Source organism: Balaenoptera ricei, chromosome X (assembly GCF_028023285.1).
Source record: "Balaenoptera ricei isolate mBalRic1 chromosome X, mBalRic1.hap2, whole genome shotgun sequence".
NCBI classification, from domain to species: domain Eukaryota; kingdom Metazoa; phylum Chordata; class Mammalia; order Artiodactyla; family Balaenopteridae; genus Balaenoptera; species Balaenoptera ricei.
In genome coordinates, this window is record NC_082660.1 from 44166460 (window position 1) to 44191332 (window position 24873).

At 47.8% G+C, this 24873-nt stretch overlaps 1 protein-coding gene across 3 annotated transcripts; it reads left to right on the forward strand.

The window, feature by feature from the left end:
• The first annotated feature begins 10543 nt into the window (after window positions 1–10543).
• WDR13 (WD repeat domain 13) lies at window positions 10544–17086 on the forward strand. 3 transcript variants are annotated; one of them, XM_059911172.1, is made up of 10 exons: window positions 10544–10652; window positions 11053–11141; window positions 11851–12057; window positions 12939–13048; window positions 13161–13291; window positions 13901–14208; window positions 14932–15112; window positions 15213–15354; window positions 16270–16388; window positions 16813–17086. In XM_059911172.1, the coding sequence occupies exons 1-10, from the start codon at window positions 10544–10546 to the stop codon at window positions 16995–16997; spliced, it is 1581 nt and encodes a 526-aa protein (XP_059767155.1). In that variant the 3' UTR covers window positions 16998–17086. The 3 variants fall into 3 exon arrangements, with proteins under 3 accessions (XP_059767155.1, XP_059767154.1, XP_059767153.1); XM_059911171.1 differs by having other exon boundaries at window positions 10589–10665; window positions 11062–11141; window positions 11817–12057; XM_059911170.1 differs by having other exon boundaries at window positions 10632–10722; window positions 11062–11141; window positions 11817–12057.
• Window positions 17087–24873: the final 7787 nt, after the last annotated feature.

A 24873-nucleotide genomic window follows, 5' to 3' on the forward strand; every position in this document is an offset into this window, starting at 1 on the left:
TCGATATTGATAGTGCTTTTTCCTTACTCAAATTAAGGTATAGAGGCTTATTACAAATTAAAAATAGAAGAAGATCAAGAGGGAGACTGAGAAAAAGATTTAGTTAGGGGGTGGGCAGGGACTGCCAAAAGGGTAGAGACCTTGAGTTCGAAGTTTGGTTGAGTTTGGGATTGGTTTTGATATACATAAGGCTTGTGGGAAGGGTGGGGAGTCCAGGTGAAATCCCCTCATGGCTGGAATTGGGTTTCCTGAGATGGTCTCTTGGTCCCGTTGTGATCATCTCGGTGTCACCTTTGGAATGACTGCTTGGGTTTGAATCTCCCTGTCTTCTCTGAGCATCAGGTAGGTGCCCTCCTCACAAGATTGTCCTGAGAATGTAGGCTAAATCCTGCCATAAAGAGTGGTGCCAGCTCCTGAAATACTGGGGGTGGGGGCAGGTACAGTAAACTCACCTTGGTGTGAGAGACACAGGAGAATCCTGGTTTGAAAACAGGGTTCTAGGAGCACAGCCTCTGGGTTCTGATTCCTGGATTCAAATCCAGGCTCTGCTGCTTTCCACTTATTTGACCTTCAGTGAGTCATTTAACCTCATGTCTCTCAGCCTCATGGACAATTTACATTTTCTGTTGGGGGGGGTGTCAAGTGCATTTAATAAGCATGTTTATAGCTGTTAAAAACAGTTAGCAAAGGCATCAGCCCTAATAGGCGTTCAGTCTTCCATGGTGGTGTGTGAGGGTCTGAAGTGGTAAAGTGGTAGTTCCTCAGTTTTAACTCCCTTTAGTCATGGTTCTGGTGCCTGCATTGGAGCCCCATGGGCTCTAACCCTCTTTAGAGTTTCTGATCAGCTATGTCCTTTGCCTCTAACTGGCAGATGCTGAGCCAAGTACCACCAGATTGTAAGTTTCAGGACATCCTAAACTGCCTTATTCACTCATTCATGGGGCAGGTGTTAATGGACTGAATGTGTACTTTTCCCAATGTGATGGTATTAGGAGGTGAGGCCTTTGTGGGGGGTGATTAGAGTTAGATGAGGTCATGAGGGCTCCACCCTCATGATGGGATTAGTGCCCTTATAATAGTCACTAAGAAAGCTTGCTTCAATCTCCTGCTCTCCACCGTGTGAGGATACAATGAGAAGTTGGCAGTCTGCAATCTAGAAAGCTCTCCCCCAGGAGAGCTTGGCCATGTTGGCACCCTGATCTAGGACTCCAGCCTCGAGAAGTATGGGAAATTTCTGTTTATAAACCACCCAGTATATGGTGCTGTTAAACGGCAACCAGAGCTGACAGGTTACATGGGTCCCTGTATTGTGAGAGTTCCAGTATTGATGGCCTGTCTCCTGTGCCTCCCAGCTAGTTGGGACAGGCCCCAGGACCATTCCTCCCATCCAGTCATGAATTTGTTTTGCCAGGTGGATGGAGACTTGGGAACTTCAGAGACCTGCCTGGCCCGCTGATCCAGGCCCAGGTAAAGGGACGTTGTGGCTACTCCTTACTGGTTGAGTACTCAGTCTAAGGCATTCTGTGCTGGGCCTCCAGGGAATTAAGGCTGTGGGATCTGGCAGGAGGATTACTGTTACTCCCTAGGGTGGGGGGCACCTCTGCATCCTACCTCTCAGGAAGTAAAATGTCCGTCTCGCAATGTGGCCTGAGACAGGATCCCATAATCACTAAGTTCCTGCAACAAAATGATCCCCTAAGTGACATCAACAAAAACCATAAATGTCCTTTCAGAAGTTGCTGTGTAGTAATCCAGTCTTGGGAGGCCCAGTGTCTTGTTTACTTGCTCTAAGGAAAGGGGCCTAGAAGACACAGTTTTCTTTGGCACATACTCAGCAATACAATTTCTGGACTTGAGATTCAAAACCCTTATTAAAAGCTTTATTAGTCCTCTTCACTTTGACCAGAATCTCACTAGTGTGCATGTTTCCCAAGAACCCACTGAGACCAGAAACACATTCAAAGGTGCTTTGAGAACCTGTGTCCCAAAGCTTGTGAAGACCAGACCCCTGGCCTACAAGTATTTGTATTTTCAATCCCTGGATCTTGCCTACCCCCCACCAAACTTGACACAAACATCTCACAGACACCTCCACCCCCTACCCATTTTGAGGTCCAAAATGAATCCCAAGCCCTGCCCCTCTCACCACATGTGGCGGAAGTCACAGACCCTGCTTCCTAGCTTAGTTTTTTTATCTGCCTCAGGTTCAACATGTGCAAAATGGGAATAATAGTGCCACCTCACAGAGCGGTACTGGAGGTGACGTTTAGAACAAGGTAGGTCTGTGATGCTACCCCCACACCTTGCCCTACATTCTGGTTTTGGGGATGTAAACTTTCAAAAAGCTTTTTAAAATAAGTTGCTGTAAATACTTTAGGTATGTAAGAAAGCATATCGGATAACAGTGGGCAGTGTTCCTTCCACTCCTGCTTTTGGAGACAAAGCATGCCACAGTTCCTGCCTAGCTGCATTCCTCTTCCACCTCTCACCCCTCTCCAGGCTAGCATGATCCCTTATAATTCGAAGTGCACAGAGATCTGCGAAACTAAAAGTCGTTTTATTTCAAATTCAGTGACAAGGCCTGAAGCTTTTCATAATCTCTTTTTCCCACTTAGTGTGAGTATGTATGCAGTATACTGCAGAAGTATTAGTGTTAGGTTATGGAGAACTGCCCTAGAGTCTATGGGACATGGGTTTTAACATAACCAGTGAAGGCACAAAGAAACCTAAGCCTTCTAAATTGTTGAAAACAATCTGTGGCATTGTTCTGTGTAAACATTTCTAATATGCTGTTGTAAATTCAATTTTAAGCTTCCTTCAAGTAAAATTCAGAAAGTTTTCTTTACTCTGTCTACTTAATAGTCGTTCAAGCACAGAACTTGTGGTCTCCATTTTAAACTTTGACTGCAATCCTTAGTAAGAAGTACATTTTTTTAAATTGGGATACGGTCTACGCATTTGTCTTATTTAAGTGGAAGAAAGGTTTAATGAATTAAATGTGCAAAATGCCCTGATGTTTTCTAGTTTGTTATATTTTAACAACAGTTGGCTCCAAACCACTCAAATGCTTATGGAGCCTGCAGTTTAGAAAATGCAGTGTGTTTATAATTGTTGAACCTGGGTGATAAGTACATGGAAGTACATTAAATCAATACTATTGTAAGTTTGAGATTTTCCATAATAAAAAGTTAAAAGAAAACTGTTAGGGGTGTGGTTTGTTAGACCTTTGCGTTGGCATGGGAAGTGGATGGCATGGTCAGCTGTTTTTGGCTGGCTTGCCCCTGTTCCCCAAAGCCTTCTCCATTGTTACAGGCATTTCTATTCCAAGGGCCTCAAGAAACCCTGCAATGCTAGCTTGTATTTCTTGACATCTGACAATATTTTCCAGATGCTGGTCCTAGGGAATTCCCTGGTGGTCCAGTGGTTGGGACTCTGCACTTCCACTTCAGAGGTCACGGGTTCGATCCCTGGTCGGGGAACTAAGATCCTGCATGCCATGCTGCGTGGCCAAAAAAACAAACAAAACCAGATACAGGTCCTAGAACCCCTTCCTGTCTCTCCTCACCAATCACAGCCCTCAGGACCCCTCTGGCTTCTCCAGGCAGATGGACCATTCCTTTGCCCAGCAACAGAGGTCCTGCCTGCCTTCCTTCAAAACCCAGGACCTCTTAGAAACCTTTCTCCTTAAGGGTAAAATGGGGATCATACCCATTGAATGAGTCAAGACATGGGAAACACCTAGAACAGTGTCTGGTAGTTACGTGTAGTCAATAAATGTTAGCAAGCATTTGTTACGTGTGCCAGATAATAATAGTAGGAACACAGCAACAGATAACAACAAATTTCTTTGCTTAGGAATCACATATTGGGGTCTACGGATGATAAAGTCATAAATTGGTACGTGATGTAATGATAGAAAGTGACAAGTGTTAAGGAGAATAAAGCAGAGGGAATGAAGAGTGTTGGGGTCTTACACAAGGTGGTTTAGGGAAGGCGACTCAGAGGAGGTGACCTTACAACAGAGACTTGAAATTAGAGGGAGAATGGTAGGGGAATGGTTCCGCCACGGTACTCTGGCTGTCTAGCACGTCTCATAGGCCACGTAGGCAAGCTGACCTAAGTATTGGCAGAACGCCCTGTGATCCTCGGAACACAGAGCACGAGAGGCTACAAGGCCATTTCTCATTAACATCCTCTCTACCGAGGAGGCTGCCATGAGACGGTTTCTCATCTCCCGAGGTTCTGGTGAGGTATGAGGCTTTCTGTTCCTTCTCTCCCTCAATTTAAGGTTATAGAACTGCTTAACATGTACTAGCTTCTTGGCCACACAGTATCCTACCATCTGCGCTGCAGTCATCTGGCCCCTTTTTGTTTCTGTGTTACCTTGCACGAGGGACATGAACTGGCATCTGTGGCCCTTCTTGCTTCTGCTATCTATGTAAGTAGCAAACATCTGAATCGAACCAGGGTATGTTTCTTTACCAGCCAAATATCTCAGCCTTGCCTTTCCTTGACATCTGGAAGAGGAGAATTAGAGGCAGAAGAAAAAGCAAGTAAGTGCAAAGGCCCTGAGTTGGGAGCTTGCTTGGTGTGTGTGAGGAACAGCAAGAAGGTCAGTGCAGCCAGAGTAGAGTGAGCGAGGGGACTAGTGGCAGGAGGTGAGGTCGGAGAGGTGACTGGGCCTGGTTCTGTAGGGCCTCTCTGGCCACGGGGAGGACTTTGGCTTTTTCTCTGAGAGAGATGGAGCAGGGGTCTGAGCAGAGGAGGGCCATGGGCTGACTTGGGTTGTAACAGGACCCTCTGGCAACTGTGAGGACAGACTTGGGGAGGGGGCAAGGGCGGAAGCAGTGAGGAGGCCACCACAGTAGTCCAGGCCAGCAGTGGTGGTGGCAGCAGTGGATGTGGAGAGGCGAGGTTGGATTCTGGATACGTTCTGAAGGTAGAACCGACAGGATTTGCTGACAGATCAAAAACAAAGGGGGTGGGATGAGAGAAAGAAATTGTTATGAATCCACACTGGAGAACCTCACACAAAGTAACTTGGGAATTGGTGTTAAATAGTGTAGTGGTAAAAAAAAAAAAAGTAGTGTAGTGGTTAAGAGCAAGGATTCTGGAGCCAGGTGGCCTGGGTGTAAATCCAACACCATTGCTTACTGGCTGTGCAGCCTTGGGCAGGTTACTTCATCTTTTTGTCTTCATTTCCTGATCTGTGACATGGGATAATAATAGTACCAACTTCATAGGGTTGTGAGTATTAAAGAAGGTTTTCTATGTAAAATATTTCGAAAAGTGTTTGGCACAAAGTGCTTGTTACCAGTAATATTAGCGTAGGATGAGTAGAAGTGTTTGTTTGCAGGCACAGAAGAGAGTGTTCCAGATCTCAGGAACAATTTGTGCAGTTTGAAAAGGATGTGCAAGAAAGCCAGTGTAACTGGAACATAACCAGATAGAGTAAGAGCAACAGGGGATGAAGTTGGAGAGGAGGCCTAAAGAGGTCGGCTTCTCACAGCAACTGGAAGCTGTTGTAGATTTCAGGGCCGATCTACCAGTGCACGAGGTCAGAAGAGAGACAGGAGTGGAAATTGACTTGGGACTTGATGCAGGGATGGGGGGTGGGTGGGGGGACATACAGAGAGGTGAGAGAGGGATAGGGTACTGTTGTCAACACTCCTGGCTAGTTACCAGGGGGTGGTGGTTTCTGGTATCCAGGATAAGAAACAGTCCAGTTCTACTTCCTGCCTGGGTCCAAATGCTAGTTTTAATATTTTCTATGTCTGTGGCCATGGGCAGTAAACCCCTCCAGGGTTCACTTTCCTCATCTTCAAAGTGGGGCTAAATGTTGCACCTACCTCATTAGGGCTGTTGTGACAGTTCTATAAGATGGATATTGTAAGAGCTTGGTAAATGCAGGCGGTCACCAAAACCAGGTGAAACGTACCCCCAAGAAAGCAAGGATGGCTTAATATTTAAAAAGCAACCAGATGTAGGTCAGTGTATTAACAGAAAAAAATGAGACGAATCAAGGGCTGTGCCCATGTAGCTATATCACCTGAGACTGAGGTACCAAACCCAGGGTCCAGTCTTGCTCAGGCCCTCAGTCTGGCCCTGAATCACTCACTGGGTAAATGGAATTGAGATGTTAAGAGTAGAGTGGGGCTTCCCTGGTGGCGCAGTGGTTAAGAATCCGCCTGCCAATGCAGGGGACACGGGTTTGAGCCCTGGTCTGGGAAGATCCCACATGCCGCGGAGCAACTAAGCCCGTGTGCCACAACTGCTGAGCCTGTGCTCTAGAGCCCGTGAGCCACAACTACTGAGCCTGTGTCCCACAACTACTGAAGCCCACGCACCTAGAGCCTGTGCTTCGCAACAAGGGAAGCCACTGCAATGAGAAGTCCACGCACCGCAGCGAAAAGTAGCCCCTGCTCCCTGCAACTAGAGAAAGCCCCGTGCAGCAACAAAGACCCAATGCAGCCAAAAATAAATTAAAAAAAAAAAAAAGAGAGTGACTCCAGTTCTAGCCCTGTGGAGTGATTTCTCTTCTGAATCAGTCACTTCCTGGCCTCACTGGCCTTATCCACACATCCATTGTCCAAAGCTTTGTGTATTTGGCTCCTTTTCATTCAGGTTCCAGCTTAAATTTTTGTTTTATTAAAAAAATTTTTATTTTATTGAAGTGTAGTTGATTTACAGTGTTGTGACCAGCTTAAATTTATCTCTCATCCCTGCCCCCTTCGCCCACTGCTCAGCAATGCTAACCAAACTACTATTTTAATGATAGCACCAATTTAAAAAAGTGATCACTTATCTTTCTAGCTAAAATGGCAGTTCCATTAGAGTGGGGACCTTTTGTCTGAGTTACTGCTGTTTTTCCAGTGCCTGACACCTAATAGGGGCTTGATAAATATTTGTCGGAAAGCTGGCTTGCTATTGCATCTTGCTGGAGGCTGCTCAAATGGTCTGTGAGGCTTTTCCCAAGTGTAGGAATCTGGTTTCTGACTCAGACCATGGAGAGTTGTCACCATTAAGACTTTGGGGATTGTGAGAACTTTGGCTTCAGAGGCAAACGTTTTCTTATCAGGAAATGGTCAGATTTAAATTATGATCTTATGTCCCAACCCCCACTTGTCCAATTTGGGAAGAAACCTCAGGGATGAGATAAGTGATTAAGGACTCAGGGTCTACACGCCAGTTACACCTCAGCTCCATGTGTCCTCCCATTTTGCTCTCTGGCCTTGATTCTCAGCACACCCTTGTCACCCCAAGCCACCTAAGCTTTCCCTCAAATCGTGCTCCTTTTAGTTCCTGAGGATGAGGCCCAACTTCAGGTTTCATTTCAGCCTGTGTTAGTAATGAAAAGCAGACACAGCCAGTGGGGTCCAATGCTCACCTTTGCAGTTATAAACTCTGGAGGCCAAATAGGCAGGAGGCACATGAAGAAAGGAGTCCAAAAAAGCCATGGCCCCTGCCTGTTTCTGCCATCACTTAAGTTACTATTGTGATGTGGCATTATCTTCAAACAGCTCTGGCTTACCTGTCTTTTCTGTCCAAACGTGTTTTTGTTTGTTCATTCAGCTAGGACCCTCAACCATCACTCTTTGACAGTAAAATAACCCCAGACTCTGTTAGAGTGGGTGGGACTTGTGGTCCCCCATGGACTTGAGCTTTTTTAGATGTCGTGATTGTAACCAAGGTCACTCACAACCTCCAGGAGTTGCTTCTGGTGACTTGATACCCCCAGGCCTGAGACCCTTCTTTCCCCACCCACTGACCTGCCATTCATGTACATAAATTCTGCCCCTTTCTCTCCAGGCTCCGAACAAACTGAAAGTGCCTTCTGTTATCAGCTTGTTGTTCAAAACCCATTTTTAATCCAGTAAGAGTGTGTAAATGTTTAAAAACAAAAATTGAAAAAATGCAGAGCGCATAAATGCAAGAGGTGGCTGTGGTCGTTCTCATCCACATTATTCTGCACCAGATTTACCTCTGGCAGATGGATCTGTTATCGGGAAAAGTTTTTAAAACAACTAACAGTAGTCAGCATTTAGTGGATATCTTCTCTGTTCCAGATGCTTGTCTAAGCTTTAAAAATATTAACTAATTTAGTCCTCACACTAAGTCTATGAGTCAGTTTTTTTTCAGATGAGGAGGCTGAGTCACAAAGGGGTTAAGTGACCTGCCCAAGACCACATAGTTGTCAGAGCCTGTGGCAGTGACCAGGTTATACTGCCTTCTGAAAAGTACTGTACTACTTCCTGGAATGACAGCAAATGTTCTCGCAACAGGTGTCATTCTGAACACTTTCTCTGCATTAATAGCTAATTCATATTTATAACAACCCTGTCATTAGTATCTTATATATAGTATCTTATATATAGACTTATAGGAATGAGGTTTTTAAAATAATTTTTGAAATTTTAACATGAATATTGTAAAAACAACAAGAACAAAAAATCAATTCTGGCAGTGAGACAGTAGATCTCCTTTGTATCGCTGACTCTCCTGTGATTTCTTCCCACCACGTTTCTTTGTTTTGTTTGTTTGTTTTTTGGCTGCACCGGGTCTTAGTTGCGGCACGCGGGATCTTTTAGTTGTGGCATGTGGGCTCTTAGTTGTAGCATGCGGGATCTAGTTCCCTGACCAGGGATCGAACCCGGGCCCTCTGCATTGGGAGTGTGGAGTCTTAACCACTGGACCACCAGGGAAGTCCCCCCACCACGTTTCTTTGGAAGCTGAATGGTGGGGTGAAGGGGTGGGGTTCTGTCCTGGGAGGGTCACGGTGAATGGGAAAGGCATTGATTGTATCATCCTTTATGGCAAAAAAAAAAAAAAAAAAAAAGAACTTGGAAATACAGTTGTTCATTGGTGTCTGTGGCCGATGGGTTTTAGGACCTGCCATGGATACCAAAATCCACAGATGCTCAAATCCCATAATTGGTCCTCCATATCCACGGTTATGCATATGCGGATTCAACCAACCACAGATGGTGTAATACTGTAATATTTATTGAAAAAGATCTGTGTGTAAGTGGACCCGCAGAGTTCAAACCTGTGTTGTTCAAGGGCCAGCTATAAACCCAATGCTGGTCACAAATAGGGGTCCAGTTCAACAAAATGTCACCCTTGAACTTCCTGGGCTTCAGGTTTCCTCATCTGTAAAATGGGGATAGTAATGGACCCACAACATTCAGTTATTAGGATTAAGTGGATAATACATGTAAATCACCTTAAACAGTATCCAGCACATTGTCCAATAAATGTTAGTGGTTACACGTTTGCAAAGTTTATTTAGCAATCATGAAACAAAAGGGTGTTCAATATCCTGAAAAGACCACCCATAGCTTAGTTACATGGACAAGGGAGGTTGCTGCATCAGTACAGTACAGTGTAGTCTATTTTTGTTAGAATACAAAGGGCAATACGTTTTTGGCTGTGTCTCATTTAAGGTTGCTTTAAAAAATACTGTTCAGGTTACTGTATTATAAAAATAGTGTGGGGACTTCCCTGGTGGTGCAGTGGTTAAGAATCCGCCTGCCAATGCAGGGGACACGGGTTTGAGCCCTGGTCCGGGAAGATCCGACATGCTGCGGAGCGACTAAGCCCGTGTGCCACAACTACTGTGCCTGCGCTCTAGAGCCCGCGAGCCACAACTACTGAGCCCACGTGCCACAGCTGCTGCAGCCCACATGCCTAGAGCCTGTGCTCTGCAACAAAGAGAAGCCACCGCAATGAGAAGCCCGCACACCACAGCAAAGAGTAGCCCCGCTCGCGGCAACTAGAGAAAAGCCCACTCACGGCAACGAAGACCCAACGCAGCCAAAAAAATAAATAAATAAATTTATTTTAAAAATAAATTTTCAAAAATAGTGTGAAAATAACACTATTTTTATAACACATACAATAATCTGAACAATAATGAGAATTGTGTCAAAGTCAAGATCCGACAGGAAGCTACTAAACATTGTGTTCCAACTTTGTACATTGTCTATCCTGATCACCTTAAGATGAATAGAGATGCAGCTTCTTGTTGGAGTTGAAATAAGGATGATTTCAGATAGCCTCCTGGGATCCAAACCCCAAAGCTTGTTGTACCTATTTATATCTTCTGCCTTCAGAGACTCACGCCCAGACCAAGCTCCTTGGGAGTATCCAAGCCGCCCACCCCAACACAGACACACAGAAAGGGCTCTTCTTACTCTGGGCGTGTCTGAAGGCCCATCAGTCACCTAGGAACTGGAGAATTTTCTGGGGGCCTCTGCATGTGTGATTATTTTTTATTCTGCACTTCAAATCTTGCTTGGCCAAGATTGTGCTGCTAAAAAGCAGCTTATACCGCTCTTTCAAAAAAAGTCCTTTCGTTTCTTTTTTTTTTGTTTTTGAAAGTCATATTTCTGATTTTCAGTGAGTGATTCGCATACTCGCCCCTGTCCCTGTGGTCCCTGGACATTGTTCTTGTGTACACAAAAAAATGCCATTAGGGACTGAGGCTGGAGAGAACTTAAAAGGGCGGAGCCTCCATCCTTGTGCCAGAAGCTACTGTCCCTTAATGCGCCTGCGTGGTTCTCCCACGCTCTGGGGAGGATTCCTATCGATTTGTTCTGCGCTCGGCAGTTCTTCCTGGCAGCAGGCGGCCATCTTGCTGGAGCTTGAGAGAGACAGGAGAGAAGGGTGATACTGGTTTCAGGGCCGCCCCGGGAGCCTCAAGAGCGGGAGGCAGCCCCGGAGGTGGTCCCTGATCCCGGGTCCTGCTCTTGGACCCGAGAAGGGAAGGCGGGGGCGGTGGGGGCAAGATGGGTGGAGAATGCCAACAAGGATTGCTAGGCGGCGGGAGGAGGGGCGTTGCTATGGTGACCGGGGAGGGGCGGGGCCAGGTCTGCTGTGAATCATCCGGGCGCTGCCCGGGAAGGGCAGGACTGGGGTGGTGACCATGCTAACAGCCGGGTGGGATTTCGTGACATCCTGGACTGGAGGGAGTCGGTGTCTATGGCAACGATCGCCTGGCGGAAGGGGCGGATCTAGATCGCTTCACTTGAGACGCTGACATTCCAGGCCCTTGTCCTGCAGGCTCCCGCGGGCGGACGCGCCGGAAGAGGAGGCCGGGGAATGGCCGCGGTGTGGCAGCAGGTCTTAGCAGTAGACGCGAGGTGAGGCATGGGGTCGAAGCTCGCGGGAGCGGAAGTTACTGTGGTGCATGCGTAGTGGCGATAAGTGAGGCTGGGCGGAGAACTTGCCTTACGCGGCTGAGTGGGCTTGCTGGAGGTGAGCATGCGCAGTAGCAGGGTGTGGGGCTTGCTCATAGGGAATGACTGGCAAGCGAGGGTCGTTAAACAGCATGCTAGGATAATGCAGTCACATGTGGGCATGCGCAGAGTCTGTGGTATTGGAGCCTTTGTTGGGGGTGGGTGATAGAGCCCATGCTGGTGACATCCTGTTCCCCACTTTTGCCCCCGGACTTCTCTTACCATCACTTCCCCAGTCTGACCCAATCGCCATACTGACCCCCACCATTGCCCCGCAGTAACCCCTGTCACCATGTCAGATTGGCCCCTATTATTGCCTACACTGACTCAGTCACCCCATACCAATTCCAGCAGAACTGCAGACTGCCTCCATTGTGCCCACACTGCCCTCATTGCCATGCCCATTATTACTGTGGACACACCCTTATCACAACACCAGAGAGACCCCCATCACCACTGCTGATCACTTGCCATCCTGACCTATCACTGCCACACACTTCATTCTCCTTCCCTATCCCCTGAGCTGATTGATTCCCTCTGTCCTGTGCCTGCTGCCCGCCTTGCCTCCTGCCATCGCAGGTACAATGCGTACCGCACACCAACGTTTCCACAGTTTCGGACACAATATATCCGACGGCGCAGCCAGCTACTGCGGGAGAATGCCAAGGCTGGGCACCCTCCAGCACTGCGTCGGCAGTACCTGAGGCTGCGTGGGCAGCTGCTGGGCCAGCGCTACGGGCCCCTCTCTGAGCCAGGAAGTGCTCGTGCCTATAGCAACAGCATCGTCCGCAGCAGCCGCACTACCCTTGACCGCATGGAGGTGAGCTCCTCCCCACGCCACCTGCCTCCATATATATTCACTCAACAGACTTGTCGAGCACCTGCTATGTTCCAGGCACTCTTCCTGGCTCTTAGGATGAGCAGAGGGCAAAAAGAGATAATGTATGAGATAAATCAACAGACAATAAGATAAATAGGTTGATAAACAGGCAATAAACAAGATAAGTAGGTCAATAAACGTAGCAAACCAGGTAAACAAGTGAATAACTACCATGGCTTGTAGTGAGGAGTGCTAACATGGAAAAATAAAGCTGACTTTGGGAATGAAACAGGACAGGTGTTGGGGACAGAGAGAAGCTATTTTTAATGGGGATGCTCAGGGAAGGCGTCTCTGAGGAGGTGACAATTGAGCTGAGACTTGAATGAGGCAAGAGACAAAGCTGAGTGGTTTTCTGGGGGAAAAGTGTTCATTCTTTGTTCAAAGAGCATTTGTTAAGTATTTGCTGAGAGGGGCAAGGGTGAGACCAGGGGAACTAGTGCAGAGGCCACCGCAGTAGTCCAGGTGACAGTGGTGGCAGTGGAAGGGGTGAGAAGGGGTCTGGTTCCAGCATGCGGGATCTCAGTTGCCCGACCAGGGATCGAACCTGCACCCTCTGCAGTGGAAGTGCAGAGTCTTAACCACTGGGCCACCAGGGAAGTCCCATGGTTCTGGGTATATTTTGAAGACTCTAGATCTCATAGGTCCTTGAGGGCTGTTTGCAAGGTGTGCCTACCCTGACCCTCTGCAGTGGAAGCGCAGAGTCTTAACCACTGGATCACCAGGGAAGTCCCGTGGTTCTGGGTATATTTTGAAAACTCTAAATCCCATAGGTTCTTGAGGGCTGTTTGCAAGGTGTGCCTACCCTGACCCTCTGTTTGCAGGACTTCGAGGATGACCCTCGGGCCCTGGGGGCCCGTGGGCACCGCCGCTCCGTCAGCCGAGGCTCCTACCAGCTGCAGGCACAAATGAACCGTGCCGTCTATGAGGACAGGTATGCACCAGGGGCAGCTGAAGGTTTGTGAGGAGGAGAGGAGCCACGGGGCAATGGCAGGCCAAACGCTAGTACCTCCCTCCTCTCACCCCTCACTCCTGTTGGGACCTAGGCCCCCCGGCAGCGTGGTGCCCACGTCAGCGGCAGAAGCAAGTCGAGCCATGGCCGGGGACACATCGCTGAGCGAGAACTACGCCTTTGCGGGCATGTACCATGTTTTTGACCAGCACGTGGATGAGGCAGGTGAGCCAGTGGATGGTGGGTCCCGTCACCACGCATTTGCCCAAACAACTGGGTGACAACCACCCAGTGCATCCTTTTTTGGAATGCAGAGTCTCAGGCCCACCTCTGAGGGAGGAATTGCTATTCATCACACCTTTCGCAAAACCTAAAAGCCCTCTGCAAAGTGATCTGCAAAGTCTTGGTTACTTTGTCTACCATAAAGGGGCTCAGCAGCTTAAAAGAGCACTTTGCAGAAGGCTTCTGGGGTCATGAGTCGCTTGAACGAGCTTAAAACCTTTGCTGCGGAGAAATCCCCTTGCAAAGGGCAGAGTGGGTTTTGCAAACTGCCAAGACCTTGGTAACTGTAAAGCGCTTACTGAGATGTAGAAGGCTTTTCGCATTGCAGAAGTCATTTGCAATCCATAAAGTACCTGCCAAGATTTAGGGAGCTTTGGGCAGAGGGCCTTTTGGGGTTCCAGCTCTCTTTCTCAGCCAAGGAAAGGCCCGTTGCTGAGGCCACTGTGCCTGGTGCAGTGGGTCCCGGCCCTTGGCTCACACGTCAGAACCTTCTGTAAATGAAAGCATTCGGTGAGCGTGCTGGCTCTCACAAATGGCTCCTTGGCCTTGCAGTCCCCAGGGTGCGCTTCGCCAATGACGACCGGCACCGCCTGGCCTGCTGCTCGCTTGATGGCAGCATTTCGCTGTGCCAGCTGGTGCCCGCCCCGCCCACCGTGCTCCGAGTGCTGCGGGGCCACACCCGTGGGGTTTCCGACTTCGCCTGGTCCCTCTCCAACGACATCCTCGTGTCCACCTCGCTTGATGCCACCATGCGCATCTGGGCCTCTGAGGACGGCCGCTGCATCCGGGAGATCCCTGACCCCGACAGCGCCGAACTGCTCTGCTGCACCTTCCAGCCGGTCAACAACAACCTCACTGTGGTCAGGCTCCAGAGCACCCCCTTGCCGAGGGCGGGATGCCGGGCCAGGAGGGCTGTCGCAGGGAGTCGGGATAAGGGGGTCCCCTCTAGTCCATCGCCTCCATCCTCCTCTGGCCAGACTCAGAGGGAAACGGGGCAGAACCGGGGACGTGGTTCTTGGTCTGGGATGGCCTCACTGTGGTAGACTCCGGGGATGGGGGACGGTCTGGGGGTAGGGTCACGGTCCCATCAGGAGTAGTCCTACCGTTTTCCAAATGCAGGGGCTGCTGGTTGGGGAGCAGGATTACTAGTCGGAAACCTTGTTTCATCTCAGTGGCAGCGTCACGGTGGTCCGACCCGGATAGAGAGTCAGAGGGCAGGGGAAGGAAATGAAAAGTCTGGCCTGGTCCTGAGCGGGGAGTAGGGGGAGCTGGCCCAGTGAGCCCGTGCTCTGGGATCCTTTCAGCTGTAGCAGCAGCCGCCGCCCTAGTATAGTCAAGGCTCCAGGAAGGACCAGGCAGGCCCCTTTAGTTCTGGGAGCAGCTGTCTCTTCTGGTCAGATTGCAAGAGGGACTGGCTGGGGAGGATTACCGGCCTGAGTCACCTTCCAGTCTGCCGGCCCACCCTCACTGTGATGAGAGTCCAGTAGGGATCAGCCAGTCCCATCGACAGCAGCCCCGCTGTGGTCAGATTCAAGGAGGGACTGGCTGGGAGCAGGGTGATGGTGTGCGGGTCTCACCCACAGGTGGGGAATGCCAAGCACAACGTGCACGTCATGAACATCTCCACGGGCAAGAAAGTGAAGGGTGGCTCCAGCAAGCTGACAGGCCGTGTCCTCGCTCTGTCCTTTGATGCCCCTGGCCGGCTGCTCTGGGCGGGTGATGACCGTGGCAGTGTTTTCTCCTTCCTCTTCGACATGGCCACAGGTAGGCAGACCCTAGGCCTGCATCCGGCTGCTCACACTCTCACCCTTCTGGTGCATAGCCCCAGCCCTCACCGCTGCCTCCCCTCCCTCTGCTGCCACAGGGAAGCTGACCAAAGCCAAGCGTCTGGTGGTGCACGAGGGCAGCCCCGTGACCAGCATCTCCGCCCGCTCCTGGGTCAGCCGCGAGGCCCGGGACCCCTCGCTGCTCATCAATGCTTGCCTCAACAAGCTGCTGCTCTACAGGTGGGTCTCCTCTCTGGGCCGCCTGGAGGTGGGGGGCCTGCCGCCTCTGTCAGACTGGTACGAGAGCCCTGTCTCCCCAGCAGACTAAGCCATGGAGCTTAACTTCATTGAGGGGGGAGGTCCGGTCTCCTAATAATAGTAATAATATGATAATGGTGACATCAATAGGAGCAGTAATGCAATAGGAGCAGTAATAGTAATAGCAGTAGCTACCATGTGTGTAGCAGTTGCTGGGCCAGGCCCTGTTCAAAGTACCTTATACATATCCCCTCATTTAATCCTCACAGCAACCCTGTGAGGTGGGTGCTGTAATCATGTCCATTTTACAGATGAGCAAACTGAGCCATAAAATAGACTAGAGTCCCCGTAGAGCAGTGGCCTGCTTTCCCTTCCTTCCTTTCTTTTTTTGTTTTTGTTTTTTTTTTGAAGCTGGGAGTTTTACTATCCCCACTCACTTATGTCTGTCATCTAAATGCAGTTCTCAGCCTGGGCTGCACGCTGGAATGCTTTTCTCACCAAACTGCCTGTGGAAATGCCCCAGGCTCCCTGCAGTAGCTCGGGTTCATTCCTTTGAATGGCCATGTGGTATTCCACGGTGCAGGGGTGCTGTAGTTTGGTCAGTCATTCCCTCTCTTTGTGCCCGTCCTAAATCAGGATCTCTTAGGGACCCTTAGGAAAAGACACTAGTGAATTAAACAACAGAGGCTCCCCATTTGTATCAACAGATACAGTTTCCAAACTGTCACTAACTCTTACACCAGCCCGTGCTTTATAGGTTTATGCAGTCGTCTCAAAACTGGATTTCATGAACCTTGAAAAGACCTCAGGTGCAGGGGTGGGGACACAGACTGGCCCACCGTTCGTCCCCCTCTGGGGCTGAGGCTGCCCCCTGACCCACTCTCTTCCTCCTCTCAGGGTGGTGGACAACGAGGGGACCCTGCAGCTGAAGAGAAGCTTCCCCATTGAGCAGAGCTCGCACCCCGTGCGCAGCATTTTCTGCCCCCTCATGTCCTTCCGCCAGGGGGCCTGTGTGGGTGAGTCCCAGGGGGTCGGGGTGTCTGGATGGCCAGGGAGGGGCAGGGACCAGGGCTGGTGCTGATCTGGCTCAGCTATCACGACATCCTAATGCCCTGACTTCCTGGGCCTCGAGAACTCTCCCGCCCCAGCAACCTCACACTTTGAACACAGACCCCCAAACAGCCCAGAAACCTCACAGCCTAAGACACAGACCCCTCCCCGCCGCCAACAAAGAGCTCAGAGAACTCACACTCTGGACGCAGAGCCAAAACAGCTAGGTGACCTTGCATCTAGGGATGGTCCACCCCAGAGCCCCCAGCCCCGCGACCTCACACCTTGGACATAAATCCCTCAACACCTCAGACGCCTCAGAGACTTCACACGCAGGGCACCCCGCTGCCTCCTGCAGCACCTCCTGATGGTCTTCTCTCATCTGGGCAGTGACGGGTAGCGAGGACATGTGCGTGCATTTCTTTGACGTGGAGCGGGCAGCCAAGGCCGCCGTCAACAAGCTGCAGGGCCACAGCGCGCCCGTGCTGGATGTCAGCTTCAACTGCGATGAGAGCCTGCTGGCTTCCAGCGACGCTAGCGGCATGGTCATCGTCTGGAGGCGGGAGCAGAAGTAGGAGACTTCCAGCCTTGCCCCTGTCCACTTTCCCACCCGCCTCTGGCCCCAGGCTTGTGTTTGTAAATAAAGTTCCTGTGGTTGTGCCGATGGCTGGTTCCCAGGTCTTCTGGGGGTGGGATGGGGGAGAGGGCAGCTCTAGGACCCAAGATGGGATGGGGTTCACCTCCTCATTCATGCCTTCATGCATTGATTCATTGATGGATTCATTCAGCAACCGTTTATGAACGTCTGCCATGTCAGAGGCACCACTTCAAGTGTTTTATACAGTCACGCTTTGGACAGACATTGTGGAGCACCTACTGTGCGCCGGGACCTGTTCTAGGCACTGAGGGTACAAGCTGTGACTTAAACGGACAGGAATGGCTGCCCTCCTGGGGCTTACATTCTAGTGGAGGCAGGCAGATAATAGACAAAAATATCTAATAGGTCAGCTAAAGCTGAGTGCTGTGAGGAGAAAGGGCAGGGGATAGAGTGCAGGAGTGAGGGGAGGGTTAGGCTCTTTTTGGTGTCATGATCAGGGAAGATGTTTCTGACAGTGTGAAATTTATTTTTCTTTAATTTTTATTTTATATTGGAGTATTACATTAGGTCCTTGTTGATTGTCTTTTTTATGTATAGAAGTGTGTATATGTTAATCCCAAACTCCTAATTTATCCCTCCCTCCCCTCCTTCCCCTTTGGTAACCATATGCTTGTTTTCTAAGTCTGTGAGTCTGTTTCTGTTTTGTAAATAAGTTCATTTGTATCATTGTTTTAGATTCCTCATATAAGTGATATCATATGATATTTGTCTGTCTGACTTACTTCACTTAGTATGGTAATCTCTAGGTCCATCCATGTTGCTGCAAATGGCATTATTTCATTCTTTTTTTATGGCTGAGTAATATTCCATTGTATATATGTGCCACATCCTCTTTATCCATTCATCTGTCAGTGGACATTTAAGTTGCTTCCGTGTCTTGGCTATTGTAAATAGTGCTGCAGTGAACATTGGGGGTGCATGTATCTTTTCAAATTATGGTTTTTTCTCTGGATATATGCCCAGGAATGGGATTGCTGGATCATATGGGGTTTTTTTTTGTTTTTTGGGGTTTTTTTAACATCTTTATCAGAGTATAATTGCTTTACAATGGTGTGTTAGTTTCTGCTTTATAACAAAGTGAATCAGCTATACATATACATATATCCCCATATCCCCTCCCTCTTGAACCTCCCTCCCACCCTCCCTATCCCACCCCTCTAGGTCATCATAAAGCATCAAGCTGATCTCCCTGTGCTATGTGGCTGCTTCCCACTAGCTATCTCTTTTACATTTGGTAGTGTGTATATGTCAGTGCTACTCTCTCACTTCATCCCAGCTTACCCTTCCCCCTCCCCGTGTCCTCAAGTCCATTCTCTAGTTCTGCATCTTTATTCCTGTCCTGCCCCTAGGTTCATCAGAACAACTTTTTTTTTAGATTCCATATGTATGTGTTAGCATACGGTATTTATTTTTCTTTTTCTGACTTACTTCACTCTGTACGACAGACTCTAGGTCCATCCACTTCACTACAGATAATTCAGTTTCGTTTCTTTTTATGGCTGAAAATATTCCATTGTATATATGTGCCACATCTTTATCTATTCATCTGTCGATGGACACTTAGGTTGCTTCCATGTCCTGGCGATTCTAAATAGTGCTGCAATGAACACTGTGGTACATGACTCTTTTTGAATTATGGTTTTCTCAGGGTATATGCCCAGTAGTGGGATTGCTGAGTCGTATGGTAGTTCTATTTTTAGTTTTTTAAGGAACCTCCATAACTGTTCTCCATAGTGGCTGTATCAATTTACATTCCCACCAACAGTGCAAGAGGGTTCCCTTTTCTCCACACCCTCTCCAGCATTTATTGTTTGTAGATTTTTTGATGATGGCCATTCTGACTGGTGTGAGGTAATACCTCATTGTAGTTTTGATTTGCATTTCTCTAATAATTAGCAATGATCAGCATCTTTTCATGTGCTTTTTTGCCATCTGTATGTCTTCCTTGGAGAAATGCCTATTTAGATCTTCTGCCCATTTTTTGATTGGGTTGTTTGTTCATTCGTTCGTTTGTTTTGGCCGCACCACATGGTGTGCGGGATCTCAGTTCCCTGACCAGGGATTGAACCCATGCCCCCTGCAGTGGAAGCATGGAGTCTTAACTGCTGGACCACCAGGGAAGCTCCAAGGGTTGTTTGTTTTTTGATATTGAGCTGTGTGAGCTGTTTGTATATTTTGCAGATGAATCCTTTGTCCGTCGCATCATTTGCAAATATTTTCTCCCATTCTGTGGGTTGTCTTTTTGTTTTGTTTATGGTTTCCTTTGCTGTGCCAAAGCTTTTAAGTTTAATTAGGTCCCATTTGTTTATTTTTGTTTTTATTTTCATTACTCTAGGAGGTGAAACCAAAAAGATATTGCTGCGATTTATGTCAAAGAGTGTTCTGCACATGTTTTCCTCTAAGAGTTTTATAGTATCCGGTCTCACATTTAGGTCCTTAATCCGTTTTGAGTTTATTTTTGTGTATGGTGTTAAAGAATGTTCTAATTTCATTCTTTTACAGGTAGCTGTCCAGTTTTCCCAGCACCACTTATTGAAGAGACTCTCTTTTCTCCATTGTATATTCTTGCCTCCTTTGTTGTAGATTAATTGATCATAGGTGCGTGGGTTTATTTCTGGGCTTTCTGTCTTGTTCCATTGATCTGTATTTCTGTTTTTGTGCCAGTACCATACTGTTTTGATTACTGTAGCTTTGTAGTGTAGACTGAAGTCAGGGAGCCTAATTCCTCCAGCTCCGTTTTTCTTTCTCAAGATTTCTTTGGCTATTTGCGGTCTCTGACAGTGTGAAATTTAAACGAAGACCTGAATGAAGTGAGAGAGCCATAGTGTGTGAGGGAGAAGAATATCATAGGTAGAGAAAAGGCAGTTCAGAGGCACCAAGGCTGGAGTGTGCCAGGAGGACCATTGTAGAGGCCAGTGTGGCTAGATTAAGGTTTGGTAAGAGATGAGGTTGGACAGGCCCAATCCTGGAGGGCTTTGGGGGCCACAGTGAGGACTTGAGCGTTTTTGCTGAGTGAGGCGTGAGTCACCAGAACATTTTGAGCAGAGTAGGGACATGATCTCACTTGGCTGTGAGAGGATCCTTGTGGGCACTGTGAAGAGAACAGACTGGGATGGGGGAGCTTGAGCAGGGGGATCAGTCAGGAGACCCTGCAGTAGTTGAGGTGAGCAGTGATGGGGACTTGCACCAGGGTGGTGGCAGCGGAGGGGCTGAGGTAGGGAATGTTGGCTTCTACCACAGGGGTTTCATCCTATTAGTCTGCAGGACTCCGCTGGCTCCTCAGGGAGGCTGAGGCTCCCAGGCTCCCCCAACCCCCGGGCCAGCCGCACCCTGGGCCCCACACCTGTCGGTGCGTTGGTTGTTTTCCGCAAGCAGGGAGCAGAGGTGTTGAGAGCGCCAAGGCGGTGCAGAGCAACTATGGACCCTGAGGCTGAGGTAGTGGCTCCTGTTGTGGGAGGAAAGGGATAGGGGATCTCTCTCCACCCCAGAGAAACTCCAGACCACCCCTAGCTCCTCCCATGCCCACCCAGGGCCCAAATTCAAGGCCTGGAACAGCTCAGGGAACACAGAGTAATGTTCAGTATTTGAGAGGAGCCCTGAGTGAGGACAGAAAGCTTGGGGTGTAGACAGGGAGATAGATAACCCAAATCCCTTGTCAATGACCTGAATCACCAGGAAATGTCAAAGTTCCAGGGTATCAAAGAGCCTCTTGCTCCAACTGCTCCCTTCCCTCCAGCTCCATAGGCTGCCGCATCCAGATGTATCAATGGGAAGTGTAGCTACCGTCTTGAGACCTCAGGGTCAGTCCACAGAGTCACAGAGACCCTGACCTGACCCAACATTGTTGAGCTGCTGAACTAACACCAGCAGTCTTGTTGAGGGAGGAAAATAACCTCTTGTTCATTCAAGCCACTGTTATTGGACAGTGCGGTTACTTGTAGCCAGAAGCACTTCTATCTGGTACTTCCATCTGACAGACCTTAAGGTAAATGGTGATGAGATGGTGGTGATAGTCCAGAGAGCTGGACTGTTCACAGACTCAGTGATTTGCTAGGAGGATTCTCAGTCTCCTCATATGGTTGTATACATGGCTATGATTTTTACACCAAAAAGATACAGAGCACAGTCAGCAAAGGGAAATGGCGCATGGGGTGAGGTCCAGGGGAAACAGGCACAAGCCTCCAAGGGTCATCTTCCAGTGAAGCCTCACAGGACACCCTTAATTCCCTCAGTTGTGACAACACATGTGAAACACTATGAACCAGGGAAGCTTGTTAGAGACTCTGCCCATGGTTTCTATTGGGGGTTGGTCATGTAAGCACCCTCTGCCTGGCACATACCCAACTCCCAGACTCCCTGAAGGAAAGCAGGTGTTTAGCATAAACCACGGTGCTTGGACGAACAGTTCAGGCACAGTGGGTCACTCTTATCAATTAGAGAGTGGTGGGAATCTTCCTGGAATCTAAATTTCCAGATGCCAGCCAAGGGCCCCCCTTGAAGCAGGCCTTTCCAAAGACAGCAATTCAGGCCTGCCGTTAACTCTTTTCTACACAGTATGGAGCACCAAAAAGATGCTTGGTTTCCACTAAGGTTAGCAGATCACAAGATAATTTGGGGGAGCCTCATTTTTCTCTAATACTTTCTTCTTTTCTTCACATTTTTCATGTCTTCATTGCATCTGGATTCAAGATGGCTGATCACAGATGTTGTTATACATGATTTGGGGGACTTCCTCCTTGTGAAATTTTGAGGTAACAGAGTTGACCTTCTGCTTTAAATTCATCATCATGATTTTCTTGACTTACAACCTAAGGGGAAATAAATAAAGAGCAAATAATAAAAAAATAAACTTACTGGTCAGACTTGGACCTCTGTTAACTTGTCCGTCATCACTGTGCCTCTGATTTAACATCAGATCTGGAACTCTTAACCACTCCACCATCAATACCCCTTTGGTCTTATCTAGAACTGAAATTCTGCTGACTATTCTTTGGTCCAACCTTGAATGCGGGCCTCTAGTTAATATCCCACTATCACTGGCTTTCTGCTCTGACTGGGCCTTTTAAAATTTATTTATTTATTTAATTTAATTTTATTTATTTTTGGCTGTGTTGGGTCTTCGTTGCTGCATGTGGGCTCTCTCTAGTTGCGGTGAGTGGGGGCTACTCTTGTTGCGGAGCACGGGCTCTAAGCACGCCTGCTTCAGTAATTGTGGCTTGCGGGCGCTAGAGCGCAGGCTCAGTAGTTGTGACACATGGGCTCAGTTGCTCCACAGCATGTGGGATCTTCCCGGACCAGGGCTCGAACCCGTGTCCCCTGCATTGGCAGGCGGATTCTTAACCACTGCACCACCAGGGAAGTCCCAGCTGGGCCTTTTTGAACTCTAGAATCATCAAGACATTTCTGGCCTGACCTCAAATTCGGGCTCTGTTAGCTTTTACTCCTTCAAGACCCCCTTTGATCTGAAGTTTCACATGGGTATCTCTTAACTAATCCAACATGATAGGCTTCTCATTCAACCAAAACCCAGAGCTTTTTCAGTTATTCCACTGCTGATGCCCTTCTGCCCTGACCTCTATAAACTGTTCCACCATCATCAGCCCTCTGGTCTGACTGGGAGTGGAGACTTCTGTTAACTATTCTAAGATCAAGGCCCTCCGATCTGATTTTTATTTTAACAGCTTTATTGGAGTATAATTGCTTTACAGTGGTGTGTTAGTTTCTGCTTTATAACAAAGTGAATCAGCTCTACATATACATATATCCCCATATCTCCTCCCTCTTGCATCTCCCTCCCACCCTCCCTATCCCACCCCTCTAGGTGGTCACAAAGCACTGAGCTGATCTCCCTGTGCTATGCGGCTGCTTCCCACTAGCTAGCTATTTTACATTTGGTAGTATACATAAGTCCATGCCACTCTCTCACTTTGTCCCAGCTTACCCTTCCCCCTCCCTGTGTCCTCAAGTCCATTCTCTACGTCTGCGTCTTTATTCCTGTCCTGCCCCTAGGTTCTTCAGAACCTTTTTTTTTTTTTTAAGATTCCATATATATGTGTTAGCATATGGTATTTCTTTTTCTCTTTCTGACTTACTTCACTCTGTATGACAGACTCTAAGTCCATCCACCTCACTGCAAATAACTCAGTTTTGTTTCTTTTTATGGCTGAGTAATATTCCATTGTATATATGTGCCACATCTTCTTTATCCATTCATCTGTCAGTGGACACTTAGGTTGCTTCCATGTCCTGGCTCTTGTAAATAGAGCTGCAGTGAACATTGTGGTACATGACTCTTGTTGAATTATGGTTTTCTCAGGTTATATGCCCAGTAGTGGGATTGCTGGGTCGTATGGTAGTTCTATTTGTAGTTTATTAAGGAACCTCCATACTGTTCTCCATAGTGGCTGTATCAATTTACATTCCCACCAACAGTGCAAGAGGGTTCCCTTTTCTCCACACCCACACCCTCTCCAGCATTTGTTGTATGTAGATTTTTTTTTAAATCTTAAATTTTATTAAAAAAGTAGAGAACAGTAGTATGTTTATTTAATAATTATTTTGGACTTATTCTTATCTTTTTTTTTTAACATCTTCATTGGAGTATAATTGCTTTACAATTGTGTGTTAGTTTCTGCTTTATAACAAAGTGAATCAGTTATACATATACATATGTTCCCATATCTCTTCCCTCTTGCGTCTCCCTCCCTCCCACCCTCCCTATCCCACCCCTCTAGGTGGTCACAAACCACCGAGCTGATCTCCCTGTGCTATGCGGCTGCTTCCCACTAGCTATCTATTTTATGTTTGGTAGTGTATATATGTCCATGCCACTCTCTCACTTCGTCACAGCTTACCCTTCCCCCTCCCCATATCCTCAAGTCCATTCTCTAGTAGGTCTGTGTCTTTATTCCTGTCTTACCCCTAGGTTCTTCATAACCTTTTTTTTTTCTTAGATTCCATATATATGTGTTAGCATACTGTATTTGTTTTTCTCTTTCTGACTTACTTCACTCTGTATGACAGACTCTAGGTCCATCCACCTCACTACAAATAACTCAATTTTGTTTCTTTTTATGGCTGAGTAATATTCCATTGTATATATGTGCCACATCTTCTTTATCCATTCATCTGTCAGTGGACACTTAGGTTGCTTCCATGTCCTGGCTCTTGTAAATAGAGCTGCAGTGAACATTGTGGTACATGACTCTTGTTGAATTATGGTTTTCTCAGGTTATATGCCTAGTAGTGGGATTGCTGGGTCGTATGGTAGTTCTATTTGTAGTTTATTAAGGAACCTCCATACTGTTCTCCATAGTGGCTGTATCAATTTACATTCCCACCAACAGTGCAAGAGGGTCCCCTTTTCTCCACACCCTCTCCAGCATTTATTGTTTGTAAAGTTTTTGATGATGGCCATTCTGACCGGTGTGAGATGATACCTCATTATAGTTTTGATTTGCATTTCTCTAATGGTTAGTGATGTTGAGCATTCTTTCATGTGTTTGTTGGCAATCTGTACATCTTCTTTGGAGAAATGTCTATTTAGGTCTTCTGCCCATTTTTGGATTGGGTTTTTTTTTCCCCCCTCTGGGTTGTTTGTTTTTTTGATATTGAGCTACGTGAGCTGCTTGTAAATTTTGGAGATTAATCCTTTGTCAGTTGCTTCATTTGCAAATATTTTCTCCCATTCTGAGGGTTGTCTTTTCATCTTGTTTATGGTTTCCTTTGCTGTGCAAAAGCTTTTAAGTTTCATTAGGTAGGTCCCATTTGTTTATTTTTGTTTTTATTTCCAT

Bases quoted from the DNA above. Each gene is read 5' to 3' on its own strand.
- WDR13 (XM_059911172.1), top strand. From the start codon at position 10,544: ATGCGCCTGCGTGGTTCTCCCACGCTCTGGGGAGGATTCCTATCGATT. The intron at 13,049-13,160 runs GTATGCACCAGG...GTTGGGACCTAG, and splicing joins CGTGCCGTCTATGAGGACAG to GCCCCCCGGCAGCGTGGTGC. The intron at 15,355-16,269 runs GTGGGTCTCCTC...TCCTCCTCTCAG, and splicing joins AACAAGCTGCTGCTCTACAG to GGTGGTGGACAACGAGGGGA.